Source organism: Canis aureus, chromosome 4, assembly GCF_053574225.1.
Source record: "Canis aureus isolate CA01 chromosome 4, VMU_Caureus_v.1.0, whole genome shotgun sequence".
NCBI classification, from domain to species: domain Eukaryota; kingdom Metazoa; phylum Chordata; class Mammalia; order Carnivora; family Canidae; genus Canis; species Canis aureus.
The window spans coordinates 15,562,746-15,589,654 of record NC_135614.1 but is presented as its reverse complement, the minus strand read 5'-3'; the positions used below and the strand labels follow the sequence as shown (position 1 = coordinate 15,589,654).

General features: G+C 39.1%; 1 protein-coding gene and 1 long non-coding RNA gene across 5 annotated transcripts in view; one reads left to right on the top strand and one right to left on the bottom strand.

The window, feature by feature from the left end:
* Positions 1–5,893: 5,893 nt before the first annotated feature.
* The window catches only part of LOC144312226 (uncharacterized), a 40,967-nt gene continuing 19,951 nt past the window's right edge, over positions 5,894–26,909 (top strand). For both annotated transcript variants that reach the window (XR_013377696.1, XR_013377695.1), the window contains exons 1-2: positions 5,894–6,428; positions 9,910–10,318. This is a non-coding gene — a long non-coding RNA (uncharacterized LOC144312226). The remainder of the gene's footprint in view (positions 6,429–9,909; positions 10,319–26,909) is intronic.
* CABCOCO1 (ciliary associated calcium binding coiled-coil 1) overlaps positions 21,599–26,909 on the bottom strand; it is a 117,338-nt gene continuing 112,027 nt past the window's right edge. For all 3 annotated transcript variants that reach the window (XM_077894645.1, XM_077894646.1, XM_077894647.1), the window contains one exon: positions 21,599–23,351. In XM_077894645.1, the coding sequence (XP_077750771.1) occupies positions 23,277–23,351 (75 nt within the window). In that variant the 3' untranslated portion in view covers positions 21,599–23,276. The remainder of the gene's footprint in view (positions 23,352–26,909) is intronic.

Sequence of the window (26,909 nt, the reverse complement as noted above, 5' to 3'; positions counted from 1 at the left end):
AAGAATAGTCCCTTTCCCCAATGACTTTTGGAGAATTAATAGCCCTAGAAATAGGTGTGGGCATGTCTATGTATGTTCAGTTAGCTCGGCTCCAAATTTTGTCCTTGAGCTTCTTGGTATCCTCTATTTTAAGTTCTCTTGTGGGCATTGAATATCAACCATTGTTTTTGAAGCTGAGGATAGTTTACTCACCCCTAGAAGAAACTTTCTTTTATTTCTTTCTGGCTTTATCAAGGTATAACTGACAAAATCATATATATTTAAGGTGTACAATGTAGTCTGATGTACGTATACATTGTGAAATGTTTACCACAATTAAGCTAATTAACATGTCTGCCACTTCACATGATTACCTTTTTTTTTTTTTTTGGTGATAAGAACACTTATGATCCATTTTTAGCAAATTTCAGGTGTTCAGTACAGCATCATTAACTCTAGTCACCATGCTATACATTAGATCCCCAGAACTTACCCTTCTTATAACTGCAAGTTTTACACTTTGAACACCATCTCCCCATTTCCTGCATCCCCAGTCCCTGCATCATTCTACTCTCAAGTTGAAGGAGTTCTACTATTTTGTTGCACATATAAGTGAGATCACGTTTGTTATTCTGTGTCTGACCTATTTCGCTTAGCATAATGTCCTCCAGGTGCATTCATGTTATCACAAATGGCAGGCTTTCATTTCTTTTTTATGGTTGAATAATAGTTCATTGTAGGTTTACCTATGTATCTATCCTATATCTATCAATATATAATCCATCTATATCTCATTTTCTTTATCCATTCATCCATCAACAGAGCCTAAATGGTTTCCATATCTTGGTTTCTGTGAATAATGTTGCAATGAACACGGGAGTGCAGATACCTCTTCAAGATATTGATTTTATTTCCTTTGGATATATACCAGAATGAGATTGCTGAATCAAGAGAGACTTTCTTCTGTAGGAAGTATTTTTGATTTTCTCAAGATGGAAAATGACTCAAATCGAAAGACTCTGAGATACTGAAGCCACTTCTGTAAATGGCTCCCAAAGATTGTTCTTGAAATCTTGACACCATAAGGAAAGTGTCTATTTGCAAGTGGGGCAGCAAGCCCTAAGGATGAGTGTCAGGATTTACTTACACTTCATGGACATTTGGACTATGTGACACTGAGGGTCTCTTATGGTTTTGATATTATCCAGGAATGAGGGAGTTCCTTCTTCAGGAACTTCATTTCCAGATGAAGGACATCCAGCTTTTGCCTGAGTGTCAAAGGAAAGGAAGGATGATAGGAAATCCACTACTTTAGCAAGGCATTATTTGGGATTTCTGTAATTGTGAAGATTATCTTCCTACCCCCATGGATCCTACTCCCATAGATCCTTCCTCTTAGAAGGCCCTTCCTTCTAGGATGGACCTCCTAGAAAAGGCCCATCAAATCCCTCCTCCCATGACAAATCTTCAGTATTATCTTCTCCAAGTCATTCATGCTTGGGCTAAACATCTCTAGGGTTATTAGCTTCTGTCTAGATGTGTTACCATCTTGACCACTCCTGTGTGGAAACTCCAGCTAGTCAGGGTCTATATAGAATCCTCACGAAGAACTGGCAGGTGAACAGAATGTAATATCCACACTGAAGGTGGTGTGATATCCTGGATGTGGTCTAACCAAGTGCAGAGTAGGTGAGGGTTCAGCAATCTCTTTCTGGAAACATCTCACGTTCTTGTTTTTAGGAGAAACATCTGCCTCTGAATACCAAAGTAATCCAGATTCCTAGGCAGTGCCTGAGATTCGATATTTCTGCTTGGATATCCAAAGGACCACGTAAAATCAAATTTATTCAAAATCCAAACCATGTTCTCTAAACTGACACCACATTCGGCAACTCCTCTTGACTTTGCTATTTCTGAGAGTGAGACCCAGATTCTTCCAAACATCTTTGATTCCTCCTTTTTCTCCTTCACCTCCTTCAGATGGTTTTCGTTCCCCCTCCATGGGGCACCCTGTTCCTCCTGGGCCTAGTTCCTTTCCCGGTTTGGATCCGCCTTTTCGGCTGATACTGGGAATGTGCAAAACGTAGGGCATTCCCGTAATACTTTACACAATCAGACCTTCTTCGAAGGCCACACCGAGGAGGGAGTTTCTGCAAAATAACTGGCTCTAGGGCAGGGCTCATGTGCATTTTCCTGAAACACACATGCACGAGGGAAGAAGTGCATGTGACAAAGAAAGCAGAGAATGAAGTTATCCATCTTCTTGACAAGCCTGATGTTGAAAGGGCCACGGGACGGACACAGCCTCAGACTGAGTCATCATCTACAAATAGTTAAAACAAAAGTTCCTCCAGCCTCGGCTACAGCCAGAGGAGTGGGGCAGAGGTTCTGATTGAGAACTTTGATTTCCCACAGATTGTTTGAGTCTTAAATGAAATTTGGAAAGGTTCCCTGACATCAAAGGCTGTTCCTTTTGGCTAATCGATTGAGTATGTTGTGCCTGTCCTCCCCCGAGTCCCCCACGACTGGGAACATATGTCAGACTCTCCCTCTGCCAGTAATTCGGAGGCTCGTGATAATAAAACATCCTTTTCCTACGTAAAAGAAAGGGTGGTCCTGGGGAATGTTATAGCAGTAGAAAGCAGCAGTGATTTACTCCTCCCTGAAAAAATACACAGAGTGTGATCAATCCCTACCCAAATATCATCTACATAATTTGAAAATAAGACATTGGAGGGAATAGGCCCAACCTCACGATCCTGCTCACATTTACATCTGGAACAGCTGCCAGGGCCTCTCGGAGTTGATTTTGTTCAGTTCTGCAGGGCCGACTTGAAATCCAGGCAGAAAATGAAAGTGAGCAAATTTACCTCTGGCATTCAAAGAAACGCTTTTGGTCAAAGTGAGTATTTCTGACCATGACTCATTTTCAAAAGAAGCATTGAATTCGCTTTGTCATCTTTGCCTGGATCGGGCTCAATCGGCCCTTTTATGATTTTTAAAATATCCTATATAGCCAGGATGGCATTTATTAGGCTTCAGCTATTCAATATTGCATTTCAATATATAAAAGTCAGTGTTCAATTGAATATTGAGTTTTCTAAGGAAGTAAACCTACAGAAAAGAAATTTGCAAGAATCTAAAATAAATGAGTTTGAGGAAGATCAAACTGCCCTTTTGGCTGTTTCAGAGATCAAAAGATCTCTCTTTTATAGAAATCAGGAGCAGTGTGAATAGCCTCTTTCCTCTACCGCAAAGCCCCAATTTTTTTTTTTTTTTTTTTTACGATCATTGATAGCTTGGGACTGCACCATAATGGTATGAAAGGCCCCGGGGAGGAGGGAAGATGGTTTCATTCCCGAAAAGCACCCAGGACTTTTGCGTCTGAAATAGCAGGTTTTTCATTTAATTTAGTCTCGAGCTCAGTAGAGTGAGAAAATGAAAATCTGTCCTCAGCTCCTTCAGGAGGAGGGGTGGCCTTCAAGGGCTTGAGAGGGTCTCCTGATAATTGTTTCTAAAGCCTGCCTGGGATTTTTGTCTCTGCCTCTCAGAGAAGCTGGATTCTGTGTCAGGAGGCTGTCTTTGGGTTCCTACTGCCCTATGTTCTGCATAACCTTAGGGAGTTACCTCATTGCTCTATGTCTCTATTGCTTCTTCTGTAAAGTGGGGATTATAATATGTACCTCCTTGGTTTATGCTCCCTCCAACTTCGGGGCCTTTGCTTGTGCTGTTCCCTCAGCGTGAATAACTTGTGCTCAGCCTCCAAGATTTAGCTGGAATATTTCTGGAAAATATTCCATGAACCCCCAAACCCAGTTATGCCAACTTCCCTTCCACCCATCAGTGTGCCATGGTTTTCCTTTGTAGTACTGGCCTCAGTCATAAGTGAGAAAATCCCGTGTGAGAACTGGTGTCATGTCTGGTGCCTCCTATAAAGGATTAGGAAGTTGAGTTTATTCTATAATAAAATAAAAAAACCCAAAGGGTTTGTTGAGTGAATGAAATCAATGGAGGAAAGTCCCCCACCAGAAAGTGATCAAGAAATGGCAATCCCTATTTCCCAGGTACCAGGAGCTCCACAAGTGTCTGGGTAGTGCCTCCATGGAGTGGCTGCTCCAGAAGGTTTTTGGCTGTGCAGACGAATGTCACCAATCATTTCCCAACCAACTGCCTGTTCTTCACCTGCCCATTTCGTTGTTTGCTCTCTGAGAGCATGCTGCTATTGACTTTCAGAGAGATTCTTGCTCAACCCCTCATGCTACAGGTTTTCTCTCTCTTGGGATGGTCATAACCTCATAGAGCACTCCCCCTGAGAGGTCTGCGGTGAAGGGTAAGGAGCTGGGTGGTGACCATGGTGTTTTCTGCTCTGGTTAGAGGATTGAGTGGAGTGCGGTGGGGGAGCCAAGTCAGCCTTATAAATTAGATTCACGCTCTAACACTTTCAGACATTACCACTACCATTACCACTATCATCTCTGTCATTATTAAAAACTTGCAACAAATACATTACAGTTTCAAAAACCTTTGCCTTCTCATCTAGGAACCAAAAATTCCAATCAGCACTGCAAACCATTCATGTTTGGAAATTCACCATGAGAATCTTTTTTGCTTGGGTTAAGGCAGGTACCCCTATGAAATTACTTTATTAGTTATTAACTACATTATTGTGAATTTATCAACTCATTTCATCTGAGAAGTTGGGGGGCAAGCATTAAGGCACTTGGTTGTTTATGCAGGAGAGAAGTGTCTTTGTCAGAATTTAGTTGCAGGTAACAGAATTCAGTCTAGTTATTTTTAACAGAAATGGATTTCATACAAGGACTATGAAGTTTACAAAAACCCTAGAGGAGCTGGAGGAGAAGGCTCTCAGCAGAACTTCCAGGACTCACATTCTGGAACAATACCTCAGAACTGACCCACAGAGGTTGCTGCTGCCATGATCCAGAAGAGAATCACCTCTACAACTGCTGGTTCTCATACATCACCAGGTCTGTCCCAGCCCACACCAATGAAACAGATGCTCTTCTGGGCTTGCCTCTCAGTAGCCATGGTGCTAGGGTCTGGACCCCACCTCTGTTAGATTTTCCACACCTGCTGACTCACGGAAGTAGCAGAGTCTAGCCTCCACCTCGAAGTCTACTTCCGTATTTCCTGAAGGAGTGTCTGCTTGGCTGAAGTTAGGTCTCATATGGAACCTAAGCTTTAGGCCACCCTGGGAAATGACACCACTTAGCTCATCAGCCTCTGTGGGGCCATCCAATGGCCATGAAGGCATTGAGATGGACTAGAGTGAAGAAGCCTGCAGATTCTAGCACAGGTGCACATGGTGGGAGTGATAGGGAGCATTTTTGAGAGGGAAACACAGAAGGGGTTGAAAACAATCTTGATTGACCTCACAGCTATAGAGCTGGTCCTGGTTATCAAGGTGAGGCATTTTAGAAATGCCACATCAGGGAGACATTATGGTTTCCTTTGGGTAGGTGGTATTAAGATCTGCTTGTAAACTTCTTTGAGTAAATAGCCTCCCTCTCCTCTACCCCTGATGTTTATAGTGGAGGCGGTGATTTGAAAGCTGGCTCCCATAGAAGGAGGGGAAGGAGAGAACTGAGAAGGTGGTAGGCCTCTCCGGCTTGGTAGGTGGGAGGTTTAATAAACAAGGCAACTTACATATGAGGCATGTCTTGGGAAGCTGTAGATCAGTACCCTCCTGCCTTCCAGAATCTTAAACATCTAAATAGATGTCTTAAATGGATTCAGTCACATATACTCTCCAGACGGTCTCAACACTCAAGGGCTACTTCCTTGAAACTGGCTTCCAGGATGGAATGGTAGGTAGAATGTTCTTTCCAAGAACAGGGAGGGAGTGAGGAATCTCTGATTATCTAGGTCCTGTTCACAGGTTAACTGGTGGTCACACCCCCTCGATAGCTCCTTCAGCATGTTTTAGTTCCCTCCTTACCAGAGTAGGAAAGGTGTTCAGACTCACTTGCAACTGAGTGGACTTTCTTCAGGCCAGTGTCTCTGTGGCTTAAAAAACCATCTTCTCACAGTGGCTGAAAAGAGAAGCTGTGGCACTTTTACCTACTAGGTAAATCTCTCTTTCCCTGATGAGGAGACCCCAAATGAAGGTTCAGAGTTGTTCATTTTGGATGGATCATGGAAACCCCTCCGGCTTTTGGAAGCAGGCAGTCGATAGCGTTATCCTGCCATCTTCTTTTTAACATTCAATCCAGCGAACACTTTAAGCTTTAATAAACATCTTCTCCTTTAATAGTGTTGACTCCAAGCTAATAAGGCAACTAACGAATCAAGTGAAGGTAAATTTCTCATTAACAATTTATTTAACTTTGTTGAAGAGAGCAATTCCAACTTCTGCTAATTGAGTTTGTAACAAAAAGATGGATCCATTTTACTACCACCCTCAGGACCTTCATCAAACTCTGAGAAAGGTAAAGTAACTCTCATTAGCAGACTAAGAGGTAAAATCTAGGATGGAATGGAAGGTACCAGAACACTGTTAAATTCCAAAAACTTCAACACATTATAAAGCACAGACTGGCATTTCACAGTATTTTGAATTTTATTTGCCAGTGGAAGAGCCCTTTGACTTGAAGCTAAAGCCCTGTGTAAGACTTTGAAGATACTGGCTTTAGGATGTGGGTGATGTGTTCAATTTCTCCCCCTTTATTTAAGATCCCTCTGTGGAATGTGGAAAAGCGTGCTGGGTAGACCTATAAGAGGACTTACCCTTTGCAGCTGATCCAAAGCCTTTCCCTCTGGCTCCAGGAGGTTGCTGTAATTTAGGAGTTTTATAACGAAGGGCTGAGCAGGACTGCCTAAAGTGACAGCCCTGCGGGCAGAGGGGCATGTGGTGTGTCTGTGATCGGTCAGTGATTGAATTGGAAGGGATTTAATAATTCTTGAAATTCTCGGCTTTTTCCTGAGACTTTCCTCTGGAAGCCTGATTAAATGAGTATTATTTCTTCTTAAGTGATTTTACAGGTCGTTTATTTTGGATTTATGAGTATCAACACATTTTAAAAGGTATTAGCGAGCTGTACTGCTGGATACTTGTTCTCTAAATCATTAACTTTACTCTGTATCAGCATCAGATAATAAGAAATCTTTCAAATATCACTTTGTTTTTTTCTTCTTATGTATTCATTCAGGCAACAAATATTTTTTAAACACCTTCTGTTGCTAGGTCCTGGAAATACTCCAATGAACAGACAGGCATGGTCTTGCTCTTACTACATTGTAAGAATTAGGAAAAAAAATGTTTAGTAAAGTCCATATTATTGTGAAGTCATGGGGAATGAATCTGAATTTAAATTAGTCATCCCTTCCCATTCAACACTGCATCCAACAAATCAAGTTCTATATGGAGAAGCACAAACAGGATAAGATTCCTCTGTGTTTTTACATATGCTAGTGTGTGTGAACATTTAAAGTAGGAAGAGGAGGTGAATTGGGGAAAAAAACTATCCTTTTTCCTCTGTGGTCTTTCCCAAAGGTAGAGTTTCCATAGAATTCGAAATTGGCCAATCGTTCTAAGTCTGTAGCTTCAAAAAAGAAAATGTTTGGGAGGCACATCTCAAGTTTTGCACCTGCCCATAAAACCTGCTCTTTGTCTGTGTCCCGTTCATAGGGCTTGGGTGTCCGGTGTTGGGCACAAGGTAAAGGGAGTGTGAGTAAGTGAATCATTTGAATCATGTTGGTGAAGAGGATGGAAAGGCTCAAACCAGATAAATGGAATGATCTGGAAGCAGGAGAGGCAAGGCAAACAATAGCAGAAAGGCTAGTCATGAAGTCAGGAACAAGGTGGATTTGGGTGAGGATTCAGAATGGGGATCACAGGAAATGTTGGGTCTGGGGGGCATTGGTTCTCTGTATTGATCTGAAGCCATGTGAAGAGTCAGGGGTGGAGCCTTGAGCCAGCATGAAAGTTCCTGTTGGGTTTCAGTACTTGGAGCCCCCAGGAGTGGCCAGCTGTGCAGCAGTTGCAAGACTCCCTGAGAATTGCCTGTTCTTTTCACCCTTGGCTTAGGAGAAACCTGGTGATGAAGGATGTGGCAGCAGAGTCAGGGATGCCACCATTTTCTCAGAAGAAAACAGCAGTTAACCCAAAACAGAGGAAAATTCAGCCATGTTCACGAAGCTTGAGATTTGACAAAGTACTTTACCACCCATCTCATTGGCCCTCCAATGGCCCAGCTGTAGGTGGGCAGCTAGAGGGAGGGTGGTCTTCCCGTTTGGACAGATGATGAAATGGAATCCAGAAAGAGCAAGTGGGTTTAAGGTCACAGAACTATGTCAGGTTAAACTTAAAGTCTCAGCCTGAATCTCCTCATTCCAGCTGCAACTCTCTTTTCAGAAATTTAGAGAATATTCAAATGATATGGAAAAATAAGTAAATGATAAAACAGAGCATTGCAGACATATTGACTCTTTGAAACATAAGTGTGAGATTATAGCCAAGTATCTGTGATTCCTTTAGAAGCTTTGGCAATTCCCCCTGGCTGTCTCCTTTTCCACCATTTCAGCCCTGGTTGACACTGGTGGAAATGTGTCTCTGAGCATTTACCGCACCCTCTTTCAACAACATCCAGACTCAGTATTCCGTATGTGGCTACAGTCCTCATGGTAGTTAAGATCCAGGAGTACCAGGAAACATTTTATTGAGTAAGATTCCACCCATTGGCTTACTCGGTTCCTAAACTATCTTTCAGAAGTAAATCAGAAGGTTTTACCAGTCTATTTGTTTGCTTGAGTCAGGAAATCTGAGGGAAATGAATCTAATTCACTCTTCACATTTCTAATTAAAACTCCTTACATTTCAAACTTTCTGACAGAAAAAAAAAAAAAAAAAACAAAAAACAAACACCAGAAACATTGTGTGGAATGCAGCTCTGAGAAGACAAATCCATGTGTGATTGCTTGAGCAGGAAGGGTTAAACGAGGCAACAACAAAAAAGCCGCTTGTTTTTGCTTGCTTAAAAAAAAAAAAAAAAAAAAAAAAAACTCAAACCATCTCCAAATGTAGCTTAATCCATTTTCAGACTCTATACATTATGCATCAAGATTTTGTACAAAAGGAATTTGAGAGGAGTGTTTGCGTGAAACCACTCCAGTGGATTCAATTTGCAGTTTAGCATATTAGACTCAAAAAGTTTACAAGACATTCTGAGCACCCTGCCTTCTGCCTTATGGACCAGGAGGTTGCTACTTCAGGTAAATAACTTTTTAAGAATGAATAGGTTCCATCAGGTGTCCTCAAAACAATTAAGAAAGGATTTGGTCTCCCTTCCCCTTAGCTCAGCAATGATGACAAAAGCTCAAAGAAGAGAAAGCATGATTGAGAAGGTTTCAGGGGTTCTGCAGATCCTGAGGTTCTTTCAGGCAAAGCCACCTGGCCCAAGGTAGAAAAGCTAGTTGTGAGAAGACACTCCCCCCGTAAGGAGCTCACACAGGTAGCTCCGTAATAGCTGCCAACCTTACTCACCTTCAGTTCAAAGTTGAGTTGCCACTGTGGTTAAACATGTGGATGGAAAGCTCAGAATCGATCATCCAGATGTCTTCACCTAGTGGATGTCACATGTCATTGAGACCACATCTGGATACTTGGAGGACCAGCTGTATTTTTATTTCCTTTTAAGTAATGAATTGTTGGGGTCTTGGAAACATAGTATTCCTTTCTTCTTACCCAGAGAACATGTACCACTGGGGAAATACGCTTTATGGTGGCCATCAGGCAAGAGTCTGGAGAACCCCCCAAACAACCCATTTCTGGGTTGTTGATGATGGGAGGTCCTAAGCTGACAGGTGAAATCTGACCCTGGCATCGTTACTGTTACAAACTAGGGACTGTCTAAACAATCTAAAGAGCATTGAAAGTTTATAGTAACTTTATTAATTTATTATTTTTTTCAGTATTGAAAAGTTCCCAGTGGCATGGCTGGTTGCCTGGGCTACAGTGTTGTGCTGACAGCTCCAGTCCTTTTCCTGGCAGCTGAAGACCCAAAGACAGTGACCAGTGAGAGGGTGGCATTCTCCTCTGAACTTTTCATTAGGCTGGTGATTCATCTTGAGACCCACATTTTATGAAGGCTGTGAATTCCATGCAATGTAGCTGTTGAGGTGTCTACATTCAAATTGGATTCCATTAAGTTTATGGCGTGATTAAATGTCTGAATCATAAGGAGTCAGGGTTGAATTTATGTGCCTTCTGAAAGCACTTTTGAAGACTGGCAGCTTCGATGAGTGTAATTTGATGCATGGAATCAGAAGAACAAACCTAAAGAGACATCAACTCAAATATAACAAGGATCTGAGGATTGAGGTGAGTGCTGCTCTTGCATATATGTAGTGGGGCTGTTATCCAGCATGCATTTTTTTTTTCCCCTTCAGAGTATCCAATTTGGGGCATAAGAAGGGACTGGGTGGTCTGCCATTGCAGTGATTTTCAAACTTAAAAGTCCCTAACCAAAAAAACAAAAAAACAAAAAACAAACAAACAAACAAACAAAAAGTCCCTAACCATTAATTGAGGTGCTTGTTAAAAATGCCAATTTCCAGGTCCTGTCTTCTGATTCTGAAGGGATGGAGTGGGGTGCAGGAATTTTAGGCCTCACTAGGAGAAACACTGACTTAATAATTATCTTACATTTGGACAAGTGATATGCGTCTTCCATAGCCTGGCTCACAACTAGTGGTAAGAGAGCAAGATCCAGAACCAGATCTCTGTACGGTTTGCTCAGTTATCTTTCATCGTCCACTTAGTTCTTGCTCATCCACACTCATATATATGATGTGGAAATGGATGGATGTGAAAGCTACACGTGCCATGTTAGAAAAGTAGAGAACAACATGAGGTGGCAGAGAGAGTGAGTGAACGCCATATTGCAAGTTATCAAAACTGAATTCCAACATCTCATTAAAATTTTTGAAATATTCCTTAACACATCAGGGTTAAATGGGAGTTGGATAATACTTCACATATTTGAGTCAATTTTAGGCAATTAAATGGCACATGAAATACTTTCATTTCTGCATTTCCCTTTATGGATTTCTTTGACTCTAAATACATCAAATATATAGCATTTAGAAATTCTAGAACTGATGTTGTTAAACCCTTTTTTATATTCTGACAATTTGCATTTATTCTTTAATTCTCTAATTTGTGAATTGGTTCAGATCTTTAGCAAATTTTCTGAGTTGTTAGCACTCTTTGTATTGATTTTATAGAGCTGTTTATATATTAAAGTTGTTAACTCCATATCTATCATACACCTTGCTGAAAGTATTTTTCTTTTTTCTTTTTATTTATTTTTTTTCTCTTTCTTTTTACTTATGGTGAAATTTCTTTTGTACAGAGCAGTTCAAAATTTTTTCTGTAGTTAAAATGATCCTTTTTGCCTGTTCTCTGTGACATTGTTTCATTGTTTTTATTTGTTAGAGCCTTCCCCATAACAAGATTAGGAAAAGAATCACTTATATTTTCTTCTAGCTATTCTTTAGTCTTAACATTTGCATTCATGTTTAATGCTTTAACCTGTTGATATACTTCGTAAGATGCAACATACAAGAAAACGAATATGTAACAAATATTTTCCCTCAATTTATTGTCTCAGCATCATTTCCTGTAGATTTCCTTATTTTCCCATCAGGCTGTGAAAATAGAATTATTTTTATCCCCATTTTAGACATGAGTGAACTGAGGCTTAGGCAGCTGATGCTGCTTTTATCTACAGGAGCAGATCTAAGAACGTATCTCAAGTCTGAGTGACTAAATTCATACCCTTGGCCACCCAAGTGAATTTCATTGTAAAACAAATTCTTAATTTGGAGGCTACTTTTTCACTAATATCATACTTGAAAATATTTTAGCTTTGTCAGGTTTCTAAATTAGAAAGCCCTTGCCCTTTTTTATTCTTTCAGCATTCATATTGATCGCAGACTAGCATTCGCAATTATAGACGCTGAGATTTTCAGTGAAATTACACTTAAAAAGATGTCTCTATTATATTTAACCATTACATCTAGCAAAACCCTGTAGGAGAGTTTTATATTTTTCTTCAGCCAGGTCCTTTACATTTCCTATTTTCACCTTAAGTATTTGGTATGTGTGTTACTACCGTAAGAGATTTTTTTCCATTATATTTTGGAATCATTATTAATCTATAGAAAATCTATTTTTAATATTTATTTTTAGCCAGTTATATTTTTAGAATAGTTCTTCTTATGGGTTTTCAGTGTAGATAGTCTTGCATTCTAAAAACAATAATGGTTTTAGCTTTGTGTTAATTATGTTTTTAATTTCTCTACGGTGTCTTACTGTAGTGCCAAGAAAAGCTCTTACCAATGGTGAAAACAGCCATCCAGCCAGCATGTCTTCTTGCTCTCTGCTCTCTCTTCTACAAAACACTCATGAAGTACCTCCTCTGACAGGCACTGTGCTAGACGTTGGAGACAGAGCACGGTCCCTGCCCTCCTAGAGCTATAGTTTGGATAGGGAGACAGATATTAGACAGATATTCACATAAGTACTTCATTGTATACTACCCTTGTCTCATTCTTAGCTGAAATGGGAATACATCTGGTCTTTCAATTTTAAGCCAATTCTTTAACATGCTGTGTTTCTTTAAGACTAGTTTCTAGGTTTTCTTTTGTTTTGTTTTTTTTTAAAACCAGGGATTTTTAGGAAAAGGCTTTCCAAAATCACCTTCTTTTGCCTACTGTCAGTCATTTTATAAACAATAGACCCGAGGCACAGTGGGGTAATGTGACATGGCTGCCATCAGTCAGTTCTTTCTAACAGAATCCTCTGTGGAATCCAGCTCTAGAAGCCATCTCAGTACTACAGGGGCAATGTGTCCACTTACCCAATGCCATGGGCTTACTAATGTGAAGACTGGGAGCTTTTTTAGAATAGTAGTCATTTTGGGCAGCTCTCTGCGCTTGCCCTGGGCTAAACGGTACCTCCTGACTTCTAATGGTTGCTGCTCTAGAGACGCCAGGAAAATACCGGAGCTCCCAGGGGATTGGCCCAGAGGCGGGCACAAGGGTAGTGATGGTGCAGGCCAGGGGATAGCTTAAACCTATTAGAAGCAGTGCTTATTTCTTAGTCAAAAAATAGTTAACATAAAATGTATGGAAAACACAGCAAACAATTTTAGAATCACCTGTAATCTTACCACCACAAGATAACCCCCATTTTGTTTAAATGCTTTTTCTTGGCCTATCAAATTTTCTCCACAGCACACATAGCATGTTAAGTGATAGACTTTTCCTTATTTTTTTTCCATTCAATATTACATCGTAAACAATTTCCCAAGTCTGTAATTGCCTCATCTTTTTGTTTGTTCTACTACCTCAGTTTAGCCCTGACACATGAGTTTTGCTTTGCAATGCTCTGCTGATTCATTTGGCTATTCATTTTGAAATAGTTCTAACAAATAAAGGAGCCTATGAGGACACCTTGAATAAAGACACTTAACTGAATCTGAAATGGCCACACTTCACACTTGGTTGAATGAATGATGACCATGTCATCAAAATTTCAGCAGGAAGGAAATGGTAATAATAATTCAATATGAATCCAGCACCTTAAGAGCTGAGAAGGTTTGGTTTCAACAATTTCTAGCTATTTTTCATAGACATGTTGAAATGCAGCTAGCTTCTTCTATGGTAAACATTTAAAAAACCACACCCACCCATAGGGATAATAATCAGCATCAGTAGCATGGTTCTTGAAAAGGAGGAAAGATTTCACTCTCTCTCTCTCTCATCTATCTATTGCTTTCTCTAAAGTTTGAATTGGAGAACACCGAGCATGGTAGGATGTCCTGAAGCATGATGTGCTCTGGAGTAGACATGCAGCTGCCCATCCAGTGGCCACTTTTTTCTCTTCTCTCTGATAGAATCTCAATTTTCTTTTTCCACCTCTGTCTGTGATCTGAGCACGCCTTTTATTTTAACTTGTCAACTATCCAAATCAGAATAAGACTTGAGTAACACATATTAGTTTTTAGAAATAAATATAGTTAATATTGACAGCACCCAGCATATCAATATTCACTCTAATGTAGGCCTTCATGAGGTTCCTGTGGAAGTCTTTAGTAAATAATTTTTAGTGGATTACAGAGTATTTCAGCTCAGAAAATACTTCAACCAATAGGAAAAACTATTAGCAAATTAATAATTTAGAGTCTTTTTTATGCTTTTCTTATTATGTTAGCATAATCCCTAACCATAGACATTTAAAAATTTACAGGTCTTGCTCAAAGTAGAAAGTATTTAAGGTGTGTCCTCTCGTGGGAAATTCCAGAGTGTGCAATTCATCACGTTTGTGAGGCTCAGTCAATTATTTCATAGAATGTCAGCCTAGGAGAGGCCGTGGGCTTATATAAACTAAGGATTAATTACCTTATGTAATAAAACTAAAGCAGATCCCTAGTTAATGAATTTGCTAGTTGTTTTCTCAGTTTATAGACATTGACCCATATGAGACATAATACACATGCACAAACACAGACAGACATAGTCACCGAGTTAATCAGGGTATGCTCAATTGCTGTAGCAGATAGACTCCGGAATGAAGTTGCCCGAAGAAGTGGGAGCTTACTTCTCCCCCATGACAGTCTGGACACATGATTAGGTTGGGAAGTGTCTCCTGCCGTGGGGGCATTTAGGAACCTAGAACCTAGGCAGATAATTGTTCTATTACCTTCAAAATGTCACCTTTCTCACGGTCATCCAGCTGACAGGTGGAAGAGAGAACAAGGAGAAACCTTGTCTGGTCTGCAGCAACACCCTTCAAGAAGCCCCCCATTTCACTCCTGTTCACACCTCACTGCCTGGAGCTTAGTTACATGGTCACACTTGACCACCACGTGACCTGGGACACGCAGCCCTGCCATTCTGGGAGAGTGGATTCCAGTGGCCGGCTTCTGACACACAAGTAGTGTAACAGAACACCAGGCTGGAAAAATCTCTTAGCTGGTGAACCCATCCTCCCCGGTCTCTTCTCCATTCTCCCCATTGCCATCAGTATCATCTTGGCATAGTGCAGATGTGCTTGTCCTTCCCCAACCACCTCCACATCTCTTAAAAACTTTCAGTAACTCTTCATTGTATTTTGGACAAAGACAAAACTCTAACTTGACATACAAGGCTCTGCATAATCCAATGTCCACTTACCTAAGCATTTTCAATTTTGAAAAATACTCCTGCTCACTTTTGAGGCCCTGCCACACACTCTCCTTTTCACAGCTTCTACTTATGTGGTCTCCTTTCTAGACACTTGACACTTGCTGTTTCCTTGGTCTGAAAACTCTTTTCTTTCCTTGTTGCCTCATTAGTGCCTATTGATCCTAAATATGACTCTTCCAGTGGAAACTTCCTTGATTTGCTCAAAATCCTCTAAGTAAGCTCTCATTGCAGGAGTATATCTTTTTTTTATAGCACCCATTACAGTTATGCTTTTATAATTGCTTGTGTGACTGATTAAAATCTACCTCTCTCAATAGACTATATATATTCTATGAGGAGAACAGTTATGTCTATTTTAGCTTATATGTGTTCAGTGTCACTTCTTACCCCAAGAAGATGCTTACTAAACATGTGTTGAACATAAGCATGTTTGAATGAATGAATGCAAAATTGTATTTTAGTTTGGCTCCTGCCACAAATTAATTGTGATCACAGTCTTCACTCCTCAGGGCTCAGTTTCTTCATTGTGAAAGGGTTGAATTAGATGATGTTTAAGACCTTCAGCACCATGGTCCTTTGGTCTTACTCTTTGAAAATTGAATCCTGTGGGTCATTACATTTGTCAGTCACTCAGGTACATTTCCTAAACAGATGTAACAAATTTTGAATCTGGCAAGTTAGAGTGAGAACGCTTCTTATTGTTTCATTTTGAATTTCAACACAAACGTTAAGTTTAGCCTAATCCATGAAGTCCAGTAACAACTGAAAAGGATAGAGTTAATGAAAAACAATAGTATTGATTATTATACAGAAAAAGATAAGGAAATAAAAGCCACAAACATTTTGTTGATCATTGTAAGAGTAACTTCTGTATAGGGTCAGAAGATGAGCAACATGTTACTTTTATTCTAGTTGAATTTATTTATTTTTATTATATTTTATTTATTTATTCATGAGAGACAGAGAGAGAGAGAAAGACAGAGAGAGAGAGACAGAAGGAGAAGAAGGCAACCCACAGAGAGCCTAGTTTGGGACTCAATCCCAGGACTCTGGAATCACCACCTGAGCCAAGGCAGATACTCAACCACTGAACCACCCAGGTGCCCCTATTTTGATTGAATTTAAAACTTGGCTTTCAGAAGGTCATGAATTGACAATGCATTCACATAAAATTTCATTGGTATAAGAACAGGGGTTTCTTCTTCTTTTTTGATTTCAAGATTGACATTCAATAAAAAAGGTAATATCTAGGCTATTTTAATCTTTTTTTGTGTGTGTGACGTAATGGCAGGAAATCTTTTCCATATCCAATTTCAAGTTGTTTGATATTACTTATGTATCATCTACCTAATCTATCACCTATCCTCTCCCTATTTAAAAACAGCACTTTCCATATCATATTTATATTTTAAAAGTCAAGGAATGCTCACTTAGAGAAGTCTTAGTAGGACCTAGGGGAAATTTACTTCATTGAGCAGAGCTTGAGAGACTAGGACCATTCTATAAATGGTTGTAAGGTTAGCTGATTGATAGACCACACTAACATGTTATATTGTAGAGTTGGGTATTTAAAAGGAACCTGTATACCCTCTGCTTTTATGAGTTATGCATGTTTTTAGAAAGTTTCAAAATCTACTATGGAACTGAGAAGATAAGGTGAGGCCCAGGACTGATGATGTTTGTAGTTTCTCTTAGAAGTGGATTTTATCACTTTGACCTTCTTTATGACCATTTCTTTTGCTGGCTGTCTTCGATTTTTCATGTGTCACTAAGAAGGGGAATGTCTCTACATCAGTGGTGAAATCTGACTAGGGGCATCTTTCCTTCTAACTAATTTTGTTTTGGCTGAGAGTCTTTTAAATTAATAAATGATTTTTTTAAAAACAGTTTTAGATATACATAAATCTTTAAAAAAGATTTTATTTATTTATTCATGGGAGACACACACAAAGAGAGGCAGAGACAGAGGGAGAAACAGCCTCCCTGTGGGGAGCCCGATGCTTGACTGATCCCGGGGTCCTGGGATCACGCCCTGAGCTGAAGGCAGAGGCTCAACCACTGAGCCACCCAGGCGTCCCAGATATATATGAAAATTGAGTAGATTAGTACAGAAACTTTCCAGATATTGTTCCCCTCCCTCTGCACAGTTTCTCCTATCATTATTATTGCTGTAATTACTAGTCTTACATAAGTATGATACATTTGGTATCATATTAGTTCATACAATTAATGAACTAATATTGATATATTTTTTAAAGTCCATATTTGTATTTATTTTTTTTAAATTTTTTATTTATTTATGATAGTCACAGAGAGAAAGAGAGAGGCAGAGACACAGGCAGAGGGAGAAGCAGGCTCCATGCACCGGGAGCCCGACGTGGGATTCCATCCCGGGTCTCCAGGATCACGCCCTGGGCCAAAGGCAGGCGCTAAACCGCTGCGTCACCCAGGGATCCCCCATATTTGTATTTCTTTAGATATCCTCTTTCTGTTGCAGAATTACATCTAGGATTCCACGTTTCATTAGTTGTCATGTGTCCTTAAGTTCCCTTCGACTATAACTTTTTCTCATATTTTCCTTGTTTTTGATGACTTTGATGGTTTTGCGTAGTACTGATCAGGTATGTTGTAGAATGCTCTCTTACTGGAATTTGTGTGATGTTTTTCTCATGATTAGCCTAGGGTTATGGGTTTGGGGGAGGAGAGTACTATTTTCATCAACTCTTATCAAGTATATATGCCACCAATATGATTTTTGAATGTTGACATTGATACTGATCATATGGAGGGAATAACACTTGTCAGGTTTCTTAACGGTAAAGTACTCTTTCTATACTGTATTCTTTGGAAAGAAGTCGTTATGCAGAGCCCACATATAATGATGGCCGTTATGCCCCTCCTCTTTTGGAGTAGAGTATCTATATAATTTATTTAGAATTCTTTTGCAAGGGAGATTCGGACCAAGATTCTTTTAATTAGGTGGGCTTATTTGGGTTTCAGGCTATCCCAATAAGCATTTTCTGGCTATAATTATGCATATATTTTAAAGATAAGGCAATATGACCATGGCAACAGGACAGAGTGGGATTAGGAACATGAGGATCTGACATTGCAGACCAGCCAGGTTCGTTGCCAGAAGTGAGACCTGGGTAGACTTGTCTCCCCTGAGAGTTGTTTTGTATGATCAGAGGTTCTACTTGGCAATATCGCTTTACTTGTTATCCTCACTGCCTGGAACAAATGTTCCATGGTGTGGCCCATGGCTGGTTTCTTCCCCTATCCTAGTCTCAGTTCAAACACTACCCCTTCCAAATAGAGTTCTCAGAGCACCCCAGGTAAAGTAGCTCTCCCACATCCCAGAACCTTCTATCTCATGGCTTTGTATTAATCACTAAGCATCATCTATTGTTATCTAAGGTCTTCTTATTTCTTCACTTGACTCCAGCAAGTCAAGGACCTTACCTATCTTATTTTCATCTGTCCTACCTAGAAGGTTCCCTGAATATACTCAAAAGAAGAAACAAACATCAAATGACCCTTGGAGACATCCGCACTGAACATTCTCTGAAGCTAAAAATTAAGTGAAATAACAGAACTCTTTGGCAGTTCTGACCAAGATAAAAGATAAGCCCATCTCCACTGCTGGTACTTCCATGAAAAAGGACAGGATCCTAAAAGCAAAATAGATTTTTAGTATTCTTTCCTTGTTTTGGAATTTGAATTCCAACAAGATGGTATTATTTTGACTTAGATTCCTTTTTGCTTAGGAAACTTAAATTAATAGGTATTTTGGCTGCTATGAAAGAGTACTGACTTCTCTTATTTAACAAATCAATGTCCAGGAAAAAAAAGACTTTGATGTCCAGAAGAGGGACGTCTTCCTGAGGCTCTCTGAAATTTGAGATGTCAGAAGTATTTCTCCTCTACAATTGTTGGGAAAAGGAGCACGTTTATTCTCTAGGGGAACTGAAGCATAATGAAATGCAATCTAAGAACATGCAAACTTATTATCTACCAGGATGGTTGAATGGTTCCAATCAAATGGAGGATAGAAATAGGGGCTTTATATTCGGATTTTGGAAAAATGACTCCACAGCTATATTTAGGCGCAACAGTGCCTGCAAATACCTGAAATTGTGGCAGTCTGTGGCTTGTTCATAACATAATGAATATATTTTCTCTTTGAAACTTAACATGGGGGTGAGGAAAAAGTGCCCCAAATTATTCCTGGAGATGGAAGAAAGCTATCTTATTATGGATGGTAAGAGAAAGATTGCAGCTTGTCTAAGTAATTGATTGCCGTTGGTTTTTAATTGGCTCTTCAGAAGGCTGCCTCTGTGCCAAAGACTGCTTCAAGTAGGTGAACCCTGTGACTTCAAAAAGTCAAAATTGTTCTTTATTTCTCTCACTCGTAGGAATTGCTAAGAAGTGGAGCTTAGCATCATTAGCAGTAGGAATTCTTTTATGAAAATACTATTTTCCTTGTCTTCATGGATAGAAGTCTTAGCACCAGGGAGATGACCTTTTAAAAAATACGAATCTGATGTCAATTGCTATTTAAAACTTACCAACAACTTTCCATTGCTATTAACTTAAAAATGAAATTCTGTAATGGGTTCTATGGGACCCTGCGAGAGCTTTGACTGTGGCTAAATTGTTCAGCCTCTCTTGTGTCCCAGGAACTTTGCACATGCTTCTGTGTCTGAAACTCCTCTTCCTTCACCTTCTTCTGTCTAGTTGATTCTAGGTACCCCTCAGTTCCCAGCCCAAATGTCAAAACTAGTGGGACATGTTGTTACCTCCCAGACTCCTTCGTTCAATATGCTCATAATTCCCTAAAGCTTGTCCTTATCATAGTTGGTATTAACTGCCTCCCCTACTAGATTATTAGGTCAGAGACCATGTCTGTTTGGCTCACTACTAAATGCCCGTACCTAGTAGGTACTCAATGCTATATACTGAAGAATGAATGAATGAATGAATGAGGCTAAGTTATACTTTCCTTTTTTGCATAAATACTTTCTAAATACTTAATACTACTTTTCTAAATACTTAATATGCTAACAATAAAATAAGTGTATTCCTTTATTATAATTACAAAAAGGAAAAGCCAGGTTTTACTTTGTTTCATATTGATAATGAGATAGCTCAATTGAAAATGAAGTGAAGAACGTGAGTTTTGTGATCATACGGGCCTAAGTTCAAAACCTGTTTCGAACACTTACTGGCTGGGTAATCATGGGAAAGTACCTAAAATTTTTCTGTGTTCCAGTTTCCTGGTCTATAAAATAGTTCAGACCTTGGTTTAAAGCTCTGATCCATCAGTTACTAATTGGGCAACTTGGTTCAAGTTAATAATTTCTCTAAGCTTCAAGCTTCATAATACCTCTCTTTCTCTGTCTTAGGGTTACTAGGAGGATTAGCCACACACACACACACACACACACACACACACACACTTATAAACATATGAACGTTGTTCAATCTGTGTGTAGTAAGAAAATAAAAGCAAATTAACACGACAATGTGGCACTACGTTCTACTTATCAAAATACCAAAGATAAAAAATTGGCCAATGCATGTTTTTGGTAACAATGTAGAGAGAGATATTCTCATAGACTGTTGAGGTAGGTATACTCATTTCACTGTTGGTAAAATATCTTTGGAAGGCACTAAATTTGACCTAGAAACTTCCCCTCCTAGGAATTCATCTTACAGGTACAATCAATCATACATATTCATAAAAATGGCAATGTAGCATGTGATAGTAAATTACTGGAAGCAGTAAAAAGTTCATCAGTAGGACTAGTTTAAAAAGTTATGGAATTGATAAAATGAAATACTGCATGGTAATTAAAATGTATTGATAGAGAATTACCTCTAAAATATTTGATGAAAAAAAGCAATGTAAACAGGATGCAAATTATATTTTAAAAATGATCGCTCTATAGAAGCATTCAATTGTTTAAATGGCTAGAAAATACTTCAAGAATTTACTGGAAGCCATGGTTGCCTCATGGGGAGAGAAATAAGGGTACGTAGCTTGAGTGAAATTTATTTTTCATTGTCTAAACGTTGTTATCTTTAACTGAATGTTTACATTCCTTTATCAACTTAAAATCAATTTAAAAGATCTACTGCTCCTATGACTGCTCTTTCTGTTATTATTAGAAGTTAGAATTAGGCTGCCAGAGACCCCTGGGCTGCTCCAACATGAAAGATGTAAGAGAACACAGTGACAAAGTGGTTACCATGGGAGGACACATTTATCTACAGGTGCCAGTGGAGAGACAGAAGGCTGGTAATTCTGCCAAAGAGGCTCATCACACATCTGGGCAGTGGGTATTAGGGATGGGCATTGGCTTTTAGGGTATCCTAGAGGGGAACAAAGACCAAACCTCACAACAAGTGTCCTTTAATATGAATTTATTGGATCCTTAGAACTACCTCGAAAATAAGTATGATCCCCATTTAATAAATGAGCAAACAGAGGTTGCAGAGCTTGTCCAAAGTCATGCAGTAGCCAGTGGTGGGAAGTCAGTCTTTTCCAAAGGCATGCTTTAGGCATGCTTATAGGTATCTGTGTAGTTTTTAGGGATGTTACTGCTACTGTTTATTCAGTTTTAGACTGCTGTCACTCTTGCTCAAAATAAGCACTATATTAAAAATGCAAGTCCACCCTGCGCCAATGATTGCATTTGAAGCCATGCTTGGTGATTTCTAGATGCGCCTTTATTTCCTGTTTGTGGTTCTCTAATTTTACCTCTGTTTTCCCTGGAGAATAGACTACTTGACAGAATCAAGCCTTGTGAGCCCTCCTATTGATCTCCTATGGCCTTCAACATTTTCAATTAGGAAGGACAGGTCAAGGAAGAAACACAGCTCAGCACATCTTCAGGCCTTCCAGACTTGGGACCGAATGAACAATAAACATGGTTTGATCTTAAGGACTACTCTTAATTTGCTGGTCAGTATGGTTAGAAACTTAACCAAATGCTTTCAGATCTGTCTCTACCTCAAATGAATATTCTGGGCAACCTCTTTGATACTGGTTTAGCCCAAAGTTAGAGCACAGAACATGTTTGAGCAAGTGCCACCCAGATGCAAGTACCTCTGGTTCCAGTATAAACTGGAAACTTCTTGAAGGAACTCTCTCTTCCTAGTAACGCTCTCCATTCTCAAATACTCTGAAGTCTAAGAAATTTGGAAAGGACCTCGCCAGTAATTAATTTATCCAACCTGAAACAATCAGTTGGCAAATGGATATTTTTCTTCTAAAATCATAGTTTAATAAAGGTATTTAAAGGCTTGAGATGTTTTCAATCATTCTATTGCGATATAATGGTTAATTTTAAGAACTCTGTGAGTTTGATTTGTATTTAAGATTTTTACAATCTATATATAGGTTGGTCTTTAATAACCATTTATACATTGCTTCTTTTTATATAGGTCATGTATTCTCCTGGGAGAATAACAAGATTAGAAATAACAAATACAGTACAGAATAAATTAAAGTGCTTCAAACTGCATTATATAATTTCAGAAAATTGGTTTCACACTGAAACGTTTAAATAAGAAAACCAAATGATTTAAGGGGGAAAAAAACCCCATAGTATATGCATTTTAATTGCTATTGTTTAGCAAGTTTTATCCTTGGCAGTGTGGTATCTGTTCACAGGGCTAGAGTAATGTGGCAGCTCACTGGGTCAATATGGATAAAATTATTATTTTTTTTTCCTTATTTAAAAAAGTTGGCTTCATTCTCCCTGAAGAAGAATAGCATTTATTAGTCAAAGCGTCAAAGGAGTATCGTAAAAGTAATTGTATTTTTATATATAATTCTCCAAACTCTTGTATACAAAATGTTCTTATTACACTTTGTGCCATAAATTCAGAGGGTGTTATGGGACAGGAGATAGCAAAATGGGGGCCAATACTTTTCTAATTACTTAGGATAATAAAAAGGAGGGCTTGGTTTTTCTCTCCCAGTGAAATGAAGGAGATCTGGGGCTCTTAGAGAGTCTCCTGGGCCGGCTGGTTGTGTTTGTTTCTGTGAAGTTTAGCATCACTCTCCTGGTACTGAGTCCTCAGGCCTTTTTCAATTTTTCTATTCGTGCATTAAAGGCCTCTTCCTGTATTTGCAGCTTTTCGTTTATCTCGGTCTGTGAAGACAATCATAAAAAAGTGGTTATGATGGAGCTATCTTTTGCTGCACATTGTCTTTGTGGTTTTGACATACTATAGTGCCTAAAGACAGACATTATCCCTCACACACCTTCCTGTTTTGCAGACGGAGCCGTGTTTCAGCCTGTAGTGATGTGATAACACTTTATCATATTTCTCTGCACATTCCCGATGTATAGCATGGCTGCTATGAACAGGAAGTGGTATTTGGACAGCCATTTTTCACATAGCCTTGTGTCGGAAGATAGGATAATTTATCTGCATTCTCAGACAGACTTTACCAATAAGCACCGAATCAGAATAACTGCTCTGGGCTCAGTTAGTGCGGTGTTGGGGGTCTCCCCACCCCTTTGCAATGATGTTTTTGTCTCCTGTGTAATATGTTCTAAATGGGATCTCAGAAAGCTTCTGTTGTGAAACCACAACACAAATAATCTCACAATTAGAACAACTCTCATAATTAAGAATATTCATCATACATTATCACTCTTGGAATTATGCCACTTTGTGGTATAGTTTTGGTAGAAATAAGTACGTGATTGCTGACAGGTTTTAGCATTTGCTGCAGCTGTGATAGCATTTAGCCTCTGGCAGTGATATTCTGTGGGCTGACACTGCTACCTGCACAATTCCAGAAATCCTGCCACATTATCTGAACATTAGTAGTCTGGAAATATCCTCCCTTTTTCATGATGGATAATAAAATTATGTATTAAGAAGCCAGCGATGAGTGATGTGGCAAAACCAGTGTTTGGTTTAGGTGATTTAAAAAGATTTGTTTAGGTGATTTTGTTTAGGGATTTACGAGCATGTGAGTAGTTTATACACAGAAGTATTAATAAGCAATTCAAAGTTCAGAATGTTAGTGCCTATAACATAATTTGATGTCTTCGGGGTAACTGTATTTTGAGAAACTTCTATTATTTCAATTTATACAGAATAAATTTTAAAAATCAAATACTGTTTTGGGCTACATATAAATTTTCATTCTTATTTATTTATTTATGAGTGTAACTGTAACAGATAGTTTTGAAATGTATACCCTGGCTCCTTATGTGATGAGATTTTGTTCACCTTCAAGGTAAGAATCAGTATTTCTGAAAGGATCGCACTGGTGTCAACAATTCTGCATCCTTATGTGACTCTCCATTTTTTTCTTGGGGGGGGGTTTCAATTTTTTGATGTTGTTGTTTTTTAAAGAATTATTTATTTATTTTAGGGCAAGAGAATGAAAGAGTGCATGCATGAGTAGGGGGAGGAGTAGGACAGAGGGAGAGGGAGAAAAATCTCAAGCAGACTCCCTGCTGAGCACAGAGCCTTGCCCGGGGTTCCATCTCATGACCCTGCGATCATGACCTCAGCTGAAATCAAGAGTCTGATGCTTAGCCCATTGAGTCACCCAGGTGCTCCTGGCTCAAGTTTTATCAAGCCCATCAGTTCTGGCCTCTAGTTTCTCATTTTTTCCCCTTTTTCCTTTCTTGATGGTTGGGTGGAGGAGGCAAGGAAGAATGAACACGGTCCTCCAGGTTACAAAGGAACTCTGTCATTTTTTAGGAATCACTAATCCCCTTGGTCTTGGTTTTCGTAGAGTTGGAAAGAGCACTGATCTGGGATCTGGAGACCTAGGGATTAATTTTGTTATGTAGCCTTGGACAAGTCACTTAACCACCTTGGGTATTAGTTCTTATCTGAAAAATTAAATAGCTAAAAATTAAGCATATTAACATTAGATGCTAACTTCTAAATTCATAATACCAACTCTTATTTTGTGATATATTCACCAGTGTTATATTTCAGTAGTATTACTTTGTGAATTATTTTTAAAAAATGTTACCCTTGCTTCCATCTGACATGCAACCAGATAGGAATTGAAATAGTTTGAAGAAATAATCTTGTCAGGATGAGCACTGGTTGTTATATGTTGGCAAATCAAACTTCAATTTAAAAACAGGAAAAAAAAGAATCTTTTCACAATTCTAAAGGACAGAGAAGCACCACTCTAAACAGTTAACTCTTGACTCAATTAATGTGTTCTATGCCCACTAATACTTTCATTTCTTTCAACTAAGGACACAAGTACTATTACCTATCAGCTTCTGTTTCACTGTGTCATCAGTGTTTTCACCTTAACCTGGAGACCTTTCTTATTTCATTGACACAAAATTCATTGACACAGGTGTGGGCTTTGGGGAGATGGTTCTGAGGGTAAGGTGCAGCACAGTGTGGTGACAGAGGGGAGCTACATTTCAGCTCTCTAGACTATGGTGATCAGTACTTCAGCTCAGGCACAAGCAGCAGAGCCTGGATGCAAACTCCAGGTCTGGTCAAGAACAAGGTTGTAATTAGTCTACCATGTCTCCGTGTTATTTCTCAGAACATTGCTGAGCATATAAGCTATCCCACGACCACTAGCATAGGGAAAGTTTCTACTGCCTTTAAGGGAAGAGTGGAAAACCCATGACCTGGGCTCACTAGCCTTTCACTGACCGCTACCTTGAGGTGATCTCCCTCTCAGCTTTTCTAACCTGGAAATTCAAGTTGACCTAGAAATACCTATGGTCCCAAGATGGCAAACTTCCCTCAAGGTTTTTATGTTACATTACCCTGTTGCTTGGACAGGGCCAACAGCCAACATTTAATGTAAGAATTTAGTGTTAGTATTCATATTTCTCTGAAACGTAATTCTTTAAATATATTAAAGTTTGCTCCATTGGGTATAATTTTTATTATACAACTCAGAGCCAGAATAATTTCATTTTGAATGTATCCGTAAAATTAAAATACCTAAACTATATAAGCTTAAAATGTTTGCTCTATTCAGTATAATTTTAATTAACATCTCAGAGCCAAGATAACTTCATTCTTAATAAATCTCTAGAACTATAAAGTGAGTCAATGGGAAAATAAGTGGATTAACATAAAAAACTTAAAGATTCACACTCAAGATTCTCTGAAATTTCTGAATTATAGAAAGTGAAAAATGCCTGAAACTACACTGGAGAAGGAGTTCTAAAAAACAAAACAAAACAAACAGACAAACAAACAAACAAAAAACCAAAAACCACACACACACACACACACACACACACACACACACAACTGTATTCAAAACATGAATTCTCTAACTACTTTTCCTCCCAAAATTGTAAAACAGCATGGCTCTTAAATAAAGGAGACATGAAAACTATTGGGAAATTGAAAACATCTTACAAATACTAATTCATTAAATGTTCCTACAGCAAGTCAGTGTGTTCATACCCTGACCATGGACATGCGGCTATCTTTGAACAGGGATGCTGCAGTTTTAGGAGCCAGCAGTATTGTAAGGCAGGGTTTAGAAGGGCGAAAATAACGTACCTCTCTAAAACAGGGGGAAAACTCTAGGTAAGCAGTGAGGAATTAAACTTGGAACTCGACCAAGACCCAAGGGTAAACACTGAAATAGTGCCACACCACCAGAGTATTAAAGTCCAAAGTGGTCTGGTCGTGATATTAGAGGTTGTGTGGTTTTTGTGGATCACACTGGGATTAGAACT